A 13,800-nucleotide genomic window follows, 5' to 3' on the forward strand; every position below is an offset into this window, starting at 1 on the left:
CACACACACACACACACACACACACACACACACTAATGTTCACCCAATCTGACCTCTGAAACTAATCTAAAGAAACGAGATATATGAGCACTATGTCAAACCATACAACAACAATAACCATACAACAACAATAACCAGACAACAACAATAACCAGACAACAACAATAACCATACAACAACAATAACCATACAACAATAACCATACAACAATAACCAGACAACAACAATAACCAGACAACAATAGCTATACAAAAACAACAATAAGACAACAACAATAACCAGACAACAATAACCAGACAACAATAGCTATACAACAACAATAAACATACAACAATAACCAGACAACAACAATAACCATACAACAACAATAACCATACAACAATAACCATACAACAATAACCAGACAACAACAATTACCAGACAACAATAACCAGACAACAACAATAACCAGACAACAATAGCTATACAACAATAACAAGACAACAACAATAACCAGACAACAATAGCTATACAACAACAATAACCAGACAACAACAATAACCAGACAACAATAACCAGACAACAACAATAACCATACAACAATAACCAAACAACAACAATAACCAGACAACAATAGCTATACAACAACAATAACCAGACAACAACAATAACCATACAACAATATCCAGACAACAACAATAACCATACAACAATAACCAGACAACAACAGTAACCAGACAACAACAATAACCAGACAACAACAATAACCAGACAACAATAACCATACAACAATAACCAGACAACAACAATAACCAGACAACAATAGCTATACAACAACAATAACCAGACAACAACAATAACCATACAACAATAACCAGACAACAACAATAACCAGACAACAATAACCAGACAACAACAATAACCATACAACAATAACCATACAACAATAACCAGACAACAATAGCTATACAACAACAATAACCAGACAACAACAATAACCAGACAACAACAATAACCAGACAACACAGGTTTTTCCTCTCAGATAGGGTTGCTGGAAGAACATGTTTTCGGTATAAAGCACAATCCATTATACAAGTAGTTAAGGAACATATACATATACAGAGCCTTAAGGAACCCTCATTAACAAGAGTATATTAACATAGATGTACAGTAAGATCAATACAATAAAAGCAAAAGAATAAAGAACAGTGAAAATAGCAAATTATTATAGTAAAATATTAAATTATTATCGCTTTGGCATTGTGCCATAATCGATATAGTACATAGCGAATCAAGCAGACCTGACATTAAGTGTATTGAACTTTATCCAGGTTTAGTGTTTTTGAATGAGTATGCCAGCAACAGCAACAACCACATTGTTAAGGCAATGCCTAGATACAATTTACTAGACAATTTACTGTGTGGGAAGACAGAACATGACAAGATAGAGACAGATAAACAGATAACATGCTAAAGTGAACATTCAACTGTGTTTACATTCATGGCCACATGCCAGTTAAATCAAAGCTCAAGGGATCTTGGCCTGTGCACTGTACTGCTTTAGTAGGAGTATTCCTTTCAACCATTTTAAAATCATGAAGAGTTGCAAGAAAAAAGCACAATGCTCCAGACACTGTTGTTTAAAAAATAATAATCTGATCAAGCATCTACAGGATGCGCTAGACAAACAAGCCCAATTTATGGAGGCCCCACTTGCAACTTACAGGTTCAAAAGAATCTGCTATTAAATTATGGGTGTCATATACAACAGCACATCTTCAAAGCTGTCTTAGAGGCCACGCCTTCATTAGAGATATTTTTGATGTATTGGTTACACAAAGGGTGGTAGTTTTAATACTGTGACTGATTGGTTTAGTGTATTTAGTCCAAGTATTGTTTGGTGTCTTTATTTTGGAATAAATTTTATGATCATTAATTGTTTATTTTTTGGATTCTACATAATCAGATCTTTCTCAATTGTTATTGTTATCTGTCATTTTCTTATTTAAAAATCTCCTTTTAAGTATTGAGTGAAGAGATCCTTCCTGTATTCATTGAATATTTGCACCACAGAGACATTAAACTGGCACATAATAGGCCAGCTTACTTAATAGCAATTATTTGGTTCAGATGTAATACCTTGTATACTATTATTAAAAACTATTCAAGGACTCCATAGCCAGCAAAAAGATCTACGCTGTTCACTTTAGTTAACTTGGAAACCCCTAAGTTTGCTCATCTCTTATTGCCTTGAACTCATTTAAATGCTGATGTCATCAAAAAGCTATTCAATAATTCTAAAGAGGAAGTTCATACACTCAAAAATGAAGGTTTTTTTTTTTTTTTCATTTTAAAAATTTAGTTTACTTTTTAGTTGTACTTTAGCCAGATATTTCAAGTGATCATTTCAAGTTAAGGATAGAATTTATTTGCAAAAAGCTATAGTTAGAAAATTACTAACAGGCTTTGCTATTGTCAGACATGATGTGACTCACGGATAAAAACCTGGTTAGAAAAATTTGGGTTGTGGAAATACTTCAAGCTGTGGGTTGAGGAACATTTCTAACCTTTCACTTCACCCCCAGAGGAAACCGATAAGCTATGATTTGGTAGAACATAGACATGTACAACACAGACAAAATACTGCGAACACAGATGAAATATGTAATATCTCTTTAGTAATAAGCTGTTGGACCAACATTTGCATTTAATACAGCTTCCAACCTTCTAAGAATAGATTAAATTAACTTCTAAATATCTTCATTACAGTGGAGACTGTTGCTGTTGAAACCCCAAATAGTTGGGCTGTAAAGATTACAGATGATATACATGGGCTTCCACGATCTGTCCCCTTTTGACCAAAAATTAAATTTAGTTTTTTGTTTACATTTTTTTATGTGCATTTAATACACTAATAAACCCAATATTCTACATTAACACTGAACATTTAACTGTGTTGAATTTTGCATGTTTTTCATGCCCCTAGGTGTGAATTAGTGTGTATATGTGTGAATAGATGGTGAATTCTCCTGTCATCCGCTCAATGTGGATGGAATAAGTTCCACGAAGACTCTAAAAAATATACAGGATAAAGCAGTTACTGAAATTGCATCAATGAGTGAAATTAAACTGAGTGAAAATGTTTATTTTACTTTCAATTGAGTACATATTGCTATTTACAGCAATAATTAAATATACAATTAACAGCATTATTTGTTCAGGGCCCAATTTCTGGGATTATATGTGTCGCTCCTTTATCACATTGTATTTTCCTCTTTGCATCCCTGTTTTTTTCTACACATTGTAGTCAGTTCACTTTGTGGTTACTCATTTAGCTCTAAACAAACATCAGTCATGCATAAGGCTTGCAGAATGAATGCGTAGCTCAGGCATACCGTAGTCTTACATCGTTGACCTTTAACAAACCCACTCATAGTTGTAGTCACAGTTCATGAAAGATTGACACCAACAGTCATTCCTATCTAATTTGAATAGTAGGATTTACTTAATTATGTTTACTAAATTGTCTGTTAATTTACATGCTAAATCCCTCATTTGAAATAATCTTTAGATTTTCTAATAATGTATTGGTTTATATTGATCTGCTTATTATTTATTCTCTATTTCAGTTTTGTGTCTGCATGTAAAACACACTTCTTTCAACATGAGAAGCATTCTTTGTGTTATCTTGTGCTTAGGTACTATCAGTTTGGCTATTTCAACTCATGGTAAGTAACTATCATTTTAACAATGACTGATTTTTTCCGTATTATAAACTAATGATGCATTGCAATGAACTTGGAACAAAACTAAAGGTTTTAGAGCAAGACATGAATTTTATTTCATATAATTTGCATACATCTGCATGAATAAATATACAAGTGCTATATGCTCTTCAGTAATGACAATAAATGAATTTATTGTATTAAATTAAATCATTTATAATTAAATAATAAATAATTTATTATTCAATTAATTATCATCAACTCTACTGCAAACCCTAGTGTGCATTAAACTATAATTCATTTAATGCTCAGTGAATTTGTAAAATTATTTCTTATAAGTATAAAGAGACGTATTTATTATAGGATCATTATAGCTTATAATTATTACTTATTTATTACTTATTTAATATATAATTAATTATATTTAATTAATATATAAAATTTCTCTAATAAGACCCGTATAAACAGAATTCAACTAAAACCTTCAAATATTAAATATTTAGATACATGGGCCAGTGGCAAGGAAGATTTGGTTAAAAAATGTAAAAAAAAAAAAAATTAATTATAATATGATAACAAAAAATAATAATATGATTATATTATGATAAAAAAAATTTTTAAATCACTAAACAAAAGATATAAAAATCTAGTTAAGTAGTTAAAACCATATATTTGCAATCATCACATTTAGATGTGTTATTTGTTGTTATGTTCTTGATTACAGTTACATTTATACTGCTCTTATTGAATAATCCTATACTAAAATTTTGTAATATAAATAATCATGATTTGCATGATGCCTTTTAATGTATTGCATGTGCATCTATCTGCTTATGTCTTGTTTAATTGTACCTCATTTGAAAGAATTATTTTATAGGTAATAACAAAGAAACGGAATAAAGAACAAGGATTGAGTCTTATGAATTTTAAAGTTTTTAAATAATTTCACACAGTAATTGCTTTTTAATTTAAAGATTCATGTTACATTTATTGAACAGCTGCTAAATTTTGTGTAGAGAGGTCATTTAATTAGTGGCAGAAGATTAATACAGTTAAATACATTCATAGAAAGTTTAACCAGGTGTTTAATGACCGCACTTATAACACAACAGTGAAGATTTAACATAGATTGTAATAGAGCCTCATAATGTGAAAACACTTTTCATAGATCATATTCATAGATTTGTGATTTCTACCTAGTGTATGTTCCCTAATATTATATTTTTTCTTTGTTTCTTAATCACTATGCATATTTCACTTTGCCCTCATTTTCTTCTGTTTTACTTCATGGTCTGGTAGCCCTTGTTCAGTATGTGCGACTGGGCAGCAAAGTTACGATACCATGTGAAGGTTATGGTGATCGCAGAACTGGAAAGTGGTTGCACAGAAATGATGACAATGGGTTTGTGATTATTGCTCATGAAACGTTTGGCTTCATTTTCCAAAGCAAGCATTTGTCAACAAGGAAAAAGGCTACCAGGAACTTTTCTTTAGAAATCAGTCCTTTCACTGAGCTGGACAAGGGGACATATGTTTGTCAAGTGTGCAGATCAGAGAGATGCACTGATGGCAAACCACTAACCTTATTACCTCAGTTTGGTAAGTGGAAGTCCATCCCTAATGTGTTTACACAATAGTCATTTAAAAATATATTACAGGAAACAAAGGCCATAATCTTTCTGTTTGCAGATGTATCTTCTGCAGCATTAAGTACACTGTTTGTTATAGAAGATGATCCATTCAGTTATAGCTGTCTCTACAATTTAACCCTGAATGCGGACTGGAGATTTGAAGCATTTGGAGAACAAAATGCCATTTCTGTAAATGGTGAATTTACTGATAAAAATGTTCTGCTCATTCCGGATGTTCAGCCAACTAATGCTGGCAAGTACAGTTATTGGGGTGAGACATCAACTGGACAACAGCAGAGAATGTGTTCTGTAAATCTGTGTGTACTTTCAGGTAGGTTTTTTGAAGCACATAAGCTACATTTATAAAATGTTTTAGATCTTCTAGGTATATTCCATACAAGCATTAATTAAGAAATTAAACTAATACGGATAAAATATTTTTTCTTCAAGCAATAAAAATTAATTTCCTGTGAAACACAGAATTTTAGTTTAACTATTTAGTCTGCAGTGATTGTTGGTTTTTGATATTGTTCCACTAAACTCTATACATGTGCATTATATCTAATATACAAAACAAAGTGATTGCAGTGTGATTTAATAAACTAACAATCTGGTGTACAGCGTGAAAATCTGAGGCATGATCAGTTATTTATCTTCACATTTTTCCTAGTCAAAGCTGAAAAGCTGACTGATTCGCCACAGAACTGTACCCTATACTGTGATGCAGATATGGATGCAAATCAAGGAGGCATGGCTGTTGTAGGAACAGATAAGTGGAATATCTCAGTTTCTGGTAGAGTGAATAAGCCAAAGAGCTCTTTGAGTTGCAGGCTGCTAAGTAGTGATGGGGAAACACACACTTTCAGCCTTCAGGATGCCACTACTGCTGTTCAGGCAGGTAAATAGTCTCGGAAATTAAGATGGTCTACTTTATAATTAAAATCTAATACCTAATGGACTATCTAAAGAGCATTCAAAGTGTGATGATTTGTTTATTCATGTTTAATATAATTTCATTTGTCGAATTGTGCTTTGTTAAAATATGTTGATTTGACTTTTGTATCTAGCACTTCGAGATTTTAAATATATAAAAAGGTATAATAAAGCATTTTAGAATACTTAAAAATATATATTTATATTAATGTTATAAGAGGTCATGAATTGTAAGATTTTTGTTTATTAAAATTTTCAATTTTCAGATGCCATTTCATCCATAACTACAGACAAGAGCAGCACTTACCCAGTAGCTGCATTAATAAGCACATCTACAGCTTTTCTTTTCATCGTGCTGATAGCTCTTTTTATACTTTTATGTGTTTTACGACAAAGGGCAGGTGAGAAGAAAGACATATTTTACATAAACAAGTTCATTGAGATATTTCCATTTATGTGTAATAAATCTTCACCATTTTTATCCTGCAGACAAAAACTCTAGTAGAAGTGCAAATAGACATTTAGAGGTAACTGTATGGACAGACACTGCATCAATTTTTTATAGCCAAATAAATCACTATTTTCAGATTACATTGTTCCTTTAAAACTAACACAACTATGATTGGTTTTTTTTTTCATCTCTAAAGGGGGAAGTTGAGTCTCAGGTGATTTATTCTTCTCTTCAGTTTGAAAGATATAAACAACAGAATGTCATTACCTCTGACACTGAGTGTGTGTACAGTCAGATTATTGTTTCTAATAGTATTTGATTATTATGTTGGTTGGCCTGAATTAATAATGTTCATTGCAATACAAATTAATCTTTTAGCACTATTGTGATGTCAGATTATCGTGTTGACTATCTGCTAAAGTGGTATCTGTCACACGTTTTACCCTTGCTTGCTTTAGAACATAAAAAGTATTTTTTGGATCATATCTTATACTCAGTATACTCTGTATACTTATTTTCATAAATGGCTGGGTAAATCTGTGCACATTAAACACTACCCTGTATAAAATATTTTACTTTGCTTTTTTTCACACAGTTTCTTTATGGCTTTTCTCTAGTTTCTTTATCAAAAACATTCCAGTAGCCAGTATTATGTGAATTATTTAAAGTTGGTGGATTATATAGGTGGATTCTGTACTGTTTGCATTTTCCATACTCTTACTATCTGTAGCATAACATGTTTCTTATTTTGCCTATTTTTTTATTCAATTTTTTATTGGGTTATTTATTTGCAAAGTGTAATAAGGAGTTTTCACTTTAAGTTATATACTGTTTGTAACTGTTTATCTGACAAATAAAATTTTGAATCTCGAAGTTTCCATGAAATAAGTTAATTTGAAACAAAATCAATATTCAAGTTAAAGATGTGTGAAGCTGTAGGAGGTGGTTTAGTTATGTTGTAGTGGCTTTCTCTCCCCATACCTTTTGTTGCTGCATCATTGTATTATACATTGTAGTATTATTCCCTGGTGGGAGTAATACTACAATCCTGTTATTAATCACAACGTGTGCAGTCTTGACATTGCACATCGTAGGTTGGATGTGCTACAACACTTTAAATGTAGTGTTAATGTTACTCACGTTATTCACACATTCCACTCAAGTGGACTTGAACAGTGAGTAAACAATGTAAAGAAAATAAAGCATGTGACTATCGGCAATCCCCCACACCTCACATCTCATACCTCCTCTGTGTCCCATACTGCTTGTAAGCCATAGACTGCAACATATGTGTCAGATACTGTGCCCACTTTATTATTATTGTTTACATAAAAGTTCTCACAAATTATAAGACTATAAATATAGCATATGAAATTAAAACAGATTCATATTAATTATGCTAATAGTACTTATTGCCACACAAATTGATCTTTGAAATTGTTTAATGTCAGTTGTTTATCAGAATATATCTGCTTAAGATACAGATATCTTTACTTTATACTTTACTTTATACTTTAATACTATATATCTGCTGTATCTGTAACATGACCTTTCTTTCTTTAGACCATAAAAGGTCTTTTATGTTTTTTTTTGTTTACATATTGTATACTTATTGTCATAAATGGCTGTGAAAATCTGTGCACATTAAACTCTACCCTGTATAAAACATTTTACTGTGCATGGTTTTCTACTGTGCCCTCTTTTATGTACACAGATGTGTAAATAAGTGTGTGTGTGTTAGATTTATTGTCAATTTATTGTCATTAAGCAAATACAAAGCCAATGGAATGCAGTTCGCATCTACCCAGAATTGCAAGACAACACGCAGCATTAAGTGTGGGGTAGGATAGCACTAAAGTGCGAAGTGATGCACAAATGCGATGGTATCAATACAGTGCATCATGTGCAGTCTTGACACAACAAGGTGTGTGGTGAATGTGTTCAGCACTTTAAATCTAGTGTTAATATTATTCATGTTCTTCACACCTTGCACTTTCGAGGGCTTGAACAGTAAAACAAAAAAAAAAGTAATGAATATAGTATGTGATTATGGGCAATTCCCCCTACCTCACGCTTCACACCTCCCCCATGACACTTACTGTTTGTGAGCCGTCTGCGCTGCAAGTGGGTCAGGTAGCTTTGTTGTGTTCCACTCAAAAACCACACTGCATTTTGACCCTCTAGATGCATTAGTCACTTGCAGGGAAACTTCAGCTTTGTACTACAACTCTGATCAGTTTAAAATGCAAAAAATAAGGGGAAACTAACCATGATGTTTATATTATTCTCATTTTATTTAGTTATAAGGTCCAGTGTATAATATAAATGGTAATTTGTGTTTAAATCCACTTCCATAAGACAACATATGTAGCAGGTTCCTGCCTAAAATAGAACATAAACTCTTTTAGGGTTGTGTAAAAACATCCTACTTCTTTTATCTTCTTCTAGAATTTGATTTTTAATAACTGTAATGTTAATGTTTCACCCATAACCTGAAAACAGGATGTGAGAAATATTTCAGCAATGCTTTTGTATACTGATATTAAACCTGTCACTTATTCAATATTTAGCAACCTGACATAAAGTAAAGAAAAAATCTTACATTATTTGCAACACAAGCCTACCAGAAATAAAAAAGTAATGTGATAACTGACATTAGCTTGACCTTTTGCCTTCAAATATTCTACGGCTCCTTTGGAGCAAGTGCTGATGTTCATAAACAAAGTATGTAATGCAATGCTATGTTTTCCTTTTACACATCTAAAAAGTTTTAATTTCCCAGCTGAAAATAATAAACCAGTTTGTGGCAGTTTTAGAATGAACCTACAGTTTATTTGGATGTGGTAGCTCAGTGGTTAAGGTGTTCGACTAATGATCGGAAGGGCATTGGTTCAAATCCTGTTGCCACTGCAGGGCCCTTGCACAAGGCCCTTAACCTTCAATTGCTCAGGTGTATAAAATGAAATAAAAAATGTAAGTCACTCTGGATAAGAGTGTCTGCTAAATGCTGTAAATTTAAAGACATTAAATAATCTTGCTTTTACTCCACCTTTTTTTTAGATCGATGTGATCGTTTACCAATAATTTTTTAAAATAAAAAAAAAAATCAAAATTACCAAGATCCTCCTCTCCATAACCAATTATGTGTCAGAACTACGCAGTATATGAATGATGTATTTGCCATTTTCAGTTCAGTCTATTACTTGAACATCACTCACTGAGAGTGTCTATAGTGTAATACACAGTAGAGTAATAAATCTCTGGACCATTTAATGCTGTAAATTTTATGTTATACATTTACATTCCAAGATTCAATACAATTGTTCAAATATTTTACAATCACCACGATATCGATCATCAAGATATCCTTGAAAAGTCTATTCAGTCATCATTTATCACGATCTTGGTATTATATCGTATCTTGGTTACTAGAAAACTATACTTTTACCAAATATATACGTGTGTTGGAAAAAACAAAACCAAAAAAAAAATAGGTTTTTTTGACATTTTCGGCGGAATCTGGCAACCCGGGTCAATGACAACGGAGCATGCGCATGATAAAGGCCGCTAAAATTAATGAGTGAGGTAGTTATAAATATATCTAGATTAATTTGCCCAGGTGAGTGTAGAGCGAGTTTTAGTCACAAATATCTTCACTTATTAATGCATTTACAGGAAATAGTTTTGTAAAAGTCCTTGTAAAAGTAGTTATAATTATCGCTGATTTGTCTCACTGCTCCACAGGCGACGCGGCCTTCTCATCCTCGGTGTGTATTTGAGCGCTTGACCGATCAGAGCGTCGTAACTCCTGGACTGGGGCTGCGCTGCTGGACTCCGCACTGTGGTCTTGCTATAGGACTCTTCCGGATGAGATAACTAGAATATAACTAATAACCGTCCCTTTGCTTGGTCTCTAAAGCTGATAAATAAGTATTGTTTTGCTGTTTGTAATTTGAACGTAAGTGGCTAGCTGGTTAGCTTCTGAGGCTAAATCGAACCTCTGACATCTTCACTGCTGTTTGCTTTTGTACGTGGAGTGAGTTTGAGAGATGGAAGCTCCACCGGTCACTGTCATGCCTGTTACAGGGGGAACACTCAACATGATGGAGTACCTATTACAAGGTAAGTTAAATATTTGTTCTTGCTTTTTAAACTAAACTGATTTTGTCAAACTATCTTTATGCACTTAAGCGCCAGAGTGCAGCAGTGTGTCGACTTTCCAAACAACTATATCAGATCCACTTCGCATTGTTGGCTGTCTGATGTGAGGAGATAATGAGAATATAGCAAAAGCAAAATCCACAAAAACAAGATCCAGCTGCTGCGAATATATGTGAACATGGAGCACATGTAAATAATAAATGTTCTCGGTAGCACATGGCCATGCGAGCTACACGGACCACTAGTATGATGTGATTTTGGAGCATAATGTTAAATATTTTTGAATGAGGATCACAAAAAAAGCCATTAGTTTCTAAGTTTAGATAAAGTTAAAGAAAACTATAGCCACAACAAATAGTGGAAGCAAGAATGGTAAAGATTTGGTGTTTCCTATGCAATACTTTTTCTTTTCTTTTCTTCACAGGCAGTGTACTGGACCAGTCCTTGGACAGTCTACTCCATCGGCTTAGAGGTTTATGTGATAACATTGAACCAGAAAGTTTTGCAGATCATGAACTTGTCTACCTTCTGAAAGGTCAGCAGGGAAATCCATTCATCCTGCGAGCCAGAAGGTCACTTGCTCACCCCACTGCTCCCTGGCATCTGCGTTACCTTGGACAGCCTGAGGTGGGTGACAAGAGTCGTCATGCCTTGGTACGGAACTGTGTGGATGTTGCAGCCTCCCATAGTTTGCCTGACTTCCTCAATGAGATGGGCTTCCGAATGGATCACGAGTTTGTTGCTAAAGGGCACATTTTCCGCAAAGGGGTCCTCAAGGTGGTTGTGAGCAAACTGTCTCGAGTGCTTGTGCCAGGCAACACAGACAACACTGAACCACTGTCTCTGTCCTATCTAGTGGAACTTAGTGTCTTGGCCCCAGCTGGACAGGACAATGTATCTGAGGACATGCGTAGCTTTGCAGAACAGCTTAAGCCACTGGTCCACTTGGAGAAAATTGATCCCAAAAGGTTGATGTAGGTGCCAGAAGCCATTCTGACTCAACTTGAAGTGGCAGCTTTGAGTTATTTGGAAGAAACTGACCTATCCAAAATATCATATCTTGTAATAGATTGCAAGATGTCTTAATTTCCAGCTGAATTATTTATCCATGACAACATGACACTTTTTGTCAACAATTTGCTTTCTATTTGTGAAAGCTATGCAGTCTTTTGTATCAGTGTGCAATTTAGCCTTGCCAGTAGATTGACAGCAAGAGGGTTTAAATGTTATTTTCAGAATAAAAAAATGTTTCATGTTACAGACGTCAATTTTCTATGTTTGGTTTTTACACTGTTTTTGCACTAGATGGCTCTCCTACCCTGTTTGATGCTTTTTACTGGTTCCTCACTGAGTGGCATTTTTCTTTTATACCTCACAAGTGAGAGATGCAGTTGCTATGGCAATAATTAGGAGTGAGATCTGCACCCCCACCACCAGTATCTCTAATTAGCTTTCTCAATTGCTTAATGATACATGGACCTGTGAAAGCTCTCCTTTCTTCCCTGTCAGAAAAGTGCAGATATTTTTTTCCCCCTTATCTACACTCATCTCCACTATTAACTCATGAGAGCTGACACCAGAGATGGCAGCTAGAGATGAGGCCATTACTCTTCCGGTGCTCCAACTGGGATCCCACTATTTAAAATGTATGAGAGAATTTACCATTAATTTCTGTTTTAGTACATACACTCATTTGAATGGAGATAGAAATTACTGGAGTGTTCATGTTTGTTTCAGATGAATCGAATTGATGTTGGCTTCCTATCATAAAGAGGTAGATTGGGTATGTAGAATGTATGGTATTGCAAAATCCCATTGGCCCTGCACTGTCTTCTTAGTCTCAGTTTCATACTGCCTTATAGTCATGAGTGACATTTTTAATTCAGAAACTATTCAGTACTATTCTTTACGATTTACCTGACTATTACTAGAATTTAGTACGTTATCATACATTGCAATTGATTAGATTCTACTTGGTCAGATCTAATGCCTGCTTCCTGCAAATTAATGAACTTCATTCACAATGCATTTAGCTCACCTTTCTTAGATTATCAGTAGTCCCTATGAAGCATATTTCCATTATACTGCATATGGGGAAAATAGTATAATTCCAAATTTCTACCTCCCTTGGAAGCTTTATCGAGTTTATCCCATTAGTTAAACTCGCTCTTTTTTAATTTTTTTTTTTTTTTTTTTTACATCAGCCAGTTATTTTCAGATTTGTTTCACTGTCTTAATTGAACCTCCCCCTGGCATAATTCTAATCTCTGAACTTTTTGTGAAATTTGGGACTATTTTGCAGGTCCACTCAAACTTAGTATACATAAGAACTTAATCTCACATTGTACATGCTGTAGGTAGATTTAGTTACATGTGTTTCTCAGAGAAATGTTAATAACTAGATGTGAGAGAACTGTAAAATGAAGTCTAGCTTTGCTAGACTTTTATATGATATCAGTAGGTTAGTAGTCTGCTGAGTGCAACACTGTTCTGGTATCAGTACTCAAGCCAGTTCCTGGTGATGCTGTGATGCTCACATTTGAAGCCATGAACTGTAGCTTCCACAAAGAGTGTAATACTTCTTTTGACTTAGGCTTTCATGCAATTATTTATTGATAATAGAAAAACAGGTTAAATTAAGTGGATTATTGCACATTATTGATCTTTGTTGATATCTTGTATCTTGACTGGGTCTGGGTCCAATAATTGTTCTGCATATCTCATTACACAATGTGGTAAAATGCCTTTTTAATCAGCACCAACTAAAGATTCTTTTGTATGGCAGGTTCTTAGATGTGAATTGTTGATTGTGCTGTGCTAAATTCATGGTACCTGAAACCCAAGAGAGTGATGAATTCAGGTTGCATATGACTCATCGGAACACCTCATACCTGTTCTATCTTTAGCATGTGCAATAACA

The 13,800-nt window shown here is 33.9% G+C and overlaps 2 protein-coding genes across 4 annotated transcripts; both read left to right on the plus strand.

The window, feature by feature from the left end:
* Nucleotides 1–3,388: 3,388 nt before the first annotated feature.
* LOC132845281 (uncharacterized) lies at nucleotides 3,389–8,132 on the plus strand. 2 transcript variants are annotated; one of them, XM_060869214.1, is made up of 8 exons: nucleotides 3,389–3,473; nucleotides 3,609–3,707; nucleotides 5,004–5,303; nucleotides 5,394–5,666; nucleotides 6,006–6,233; nucleotides 6,535–6,669; nucleotides 6,758–6,795; nucleotides 6,916–8,132. In XM_060869214.1, exons 2-8 carry the CDS (start codon nucleotides 3,644–3,646, stop codon nucleotides 7,036–7,038), a joined length of 1,161 nt encoding a protein of 386 aa, XP_060725197.1. In that variant the 5' UTR covers nucleotides 3,389–3,473; nucleotides 3,609–3,643; the 3' UTR covers nucleotides 7,039–8,132. The 2 variants fall into 2 exon arrangements, with proteins under 2 accessions (XP_060725197.1, XP_060725199.1); XM_060869216.1 differs by having other exon boundaries at nucleotides 3,396–3,707.
* Nucleotides 8,133–10,253: 2,121 nt separating this feature from the next.
* Nucleotides 10,254–12,143, plus strand: med18 (mediator of RNA polymerase II transcription, subunit 18 homolog (yeast)). Of its 2 annotated transcripts, XM_060870026.1 has the most exons (3): nucleotides 10,254–10,338; nucleotides 10,464–10,841; nucleotides 11,305–12,143. In XM_060870026.1, the coding sequence occupies exons 2-3, from the start codon at nucleotides 10,769–10,771 to the stop codon at nucleotides 11,856–11,858; spliced, it is 627 nt and encodes a 208-aa protein (XP_060726009.1). In that variant the 5' UTR covers nucleotides 10,254–10,338; nucleotides 10,464–10,768; the 3' UTR covers nucleotides 11,859–12,143. The 2 variants fall into 2 exon arrangements, with proteins under 2 accessions (XP_060726009.1, XP_060726008.1); XM_060870025.1 differs by having other exon boundaries at nucleotides 10,262–10,841.
* Nucleotides 12,144–13,800: the final 1,657 nt, after the last annotated feature.

This window comes from Tachysurus vachellii, chromosome 5 (genome assembly GCF_030014155.1).
Source record: "Tachysurus vachellii isolate PV-2020 chromosome 5, HZAU_Pvac_v1, whole genome shotgun sequence".
In the NCBI taxonomy this organism is placed as follows: domain Eukaryota; kingdom Metazoa; phylum Chordata; class Actinopteri; order Siluriformes; family Bagridae; genus Tachysurus; species Tachysurus vachellii.

What these genes read in the sequence shown, in the direction of transcription:
- med18 (XM_060870026.1), top strand. Translation starts at nt 10,769, where the DNA reads ATGGAAGCTCCACCGGTCACTGTCATGCCTGTTACAGGGGGAACACTC. An exon ending in GATGGAGTACCTATTACAAG is followed by an intron (nt 10,842 to 11,304) that starts GTAAGTTAAATA and finishes TTTTCTTCACAG; the next exon opens with GCAGTGTACTGGACCAGTCC.
- LOC132845281 (XM_060869214.1), top strand. Translation starts at nt 3,644, where the DNA reads ATGAGAAGCATTCTTTGTGTTATCTTGTGCTTAGGTACTATCAGTTTG. An exon ending in TTTGGCTATTTCAACTCATG is followed by an intron (nt 3,708 to 5,003) that starts GTAAGTAACTAT and finishes ATGGTCTGGTAG; the next exon opens with CCCTTGTTCAGTATGTGCGA. An exon ending in TGTTTTACGACAAAGGGCAG is followed by an intron (nt 6,670 to 6,757) that starts GTGAGAAGAAAG and finishes TTTATCCTGCAG; the next exon opens with ACAAAAACTCTAGTAGAAGT.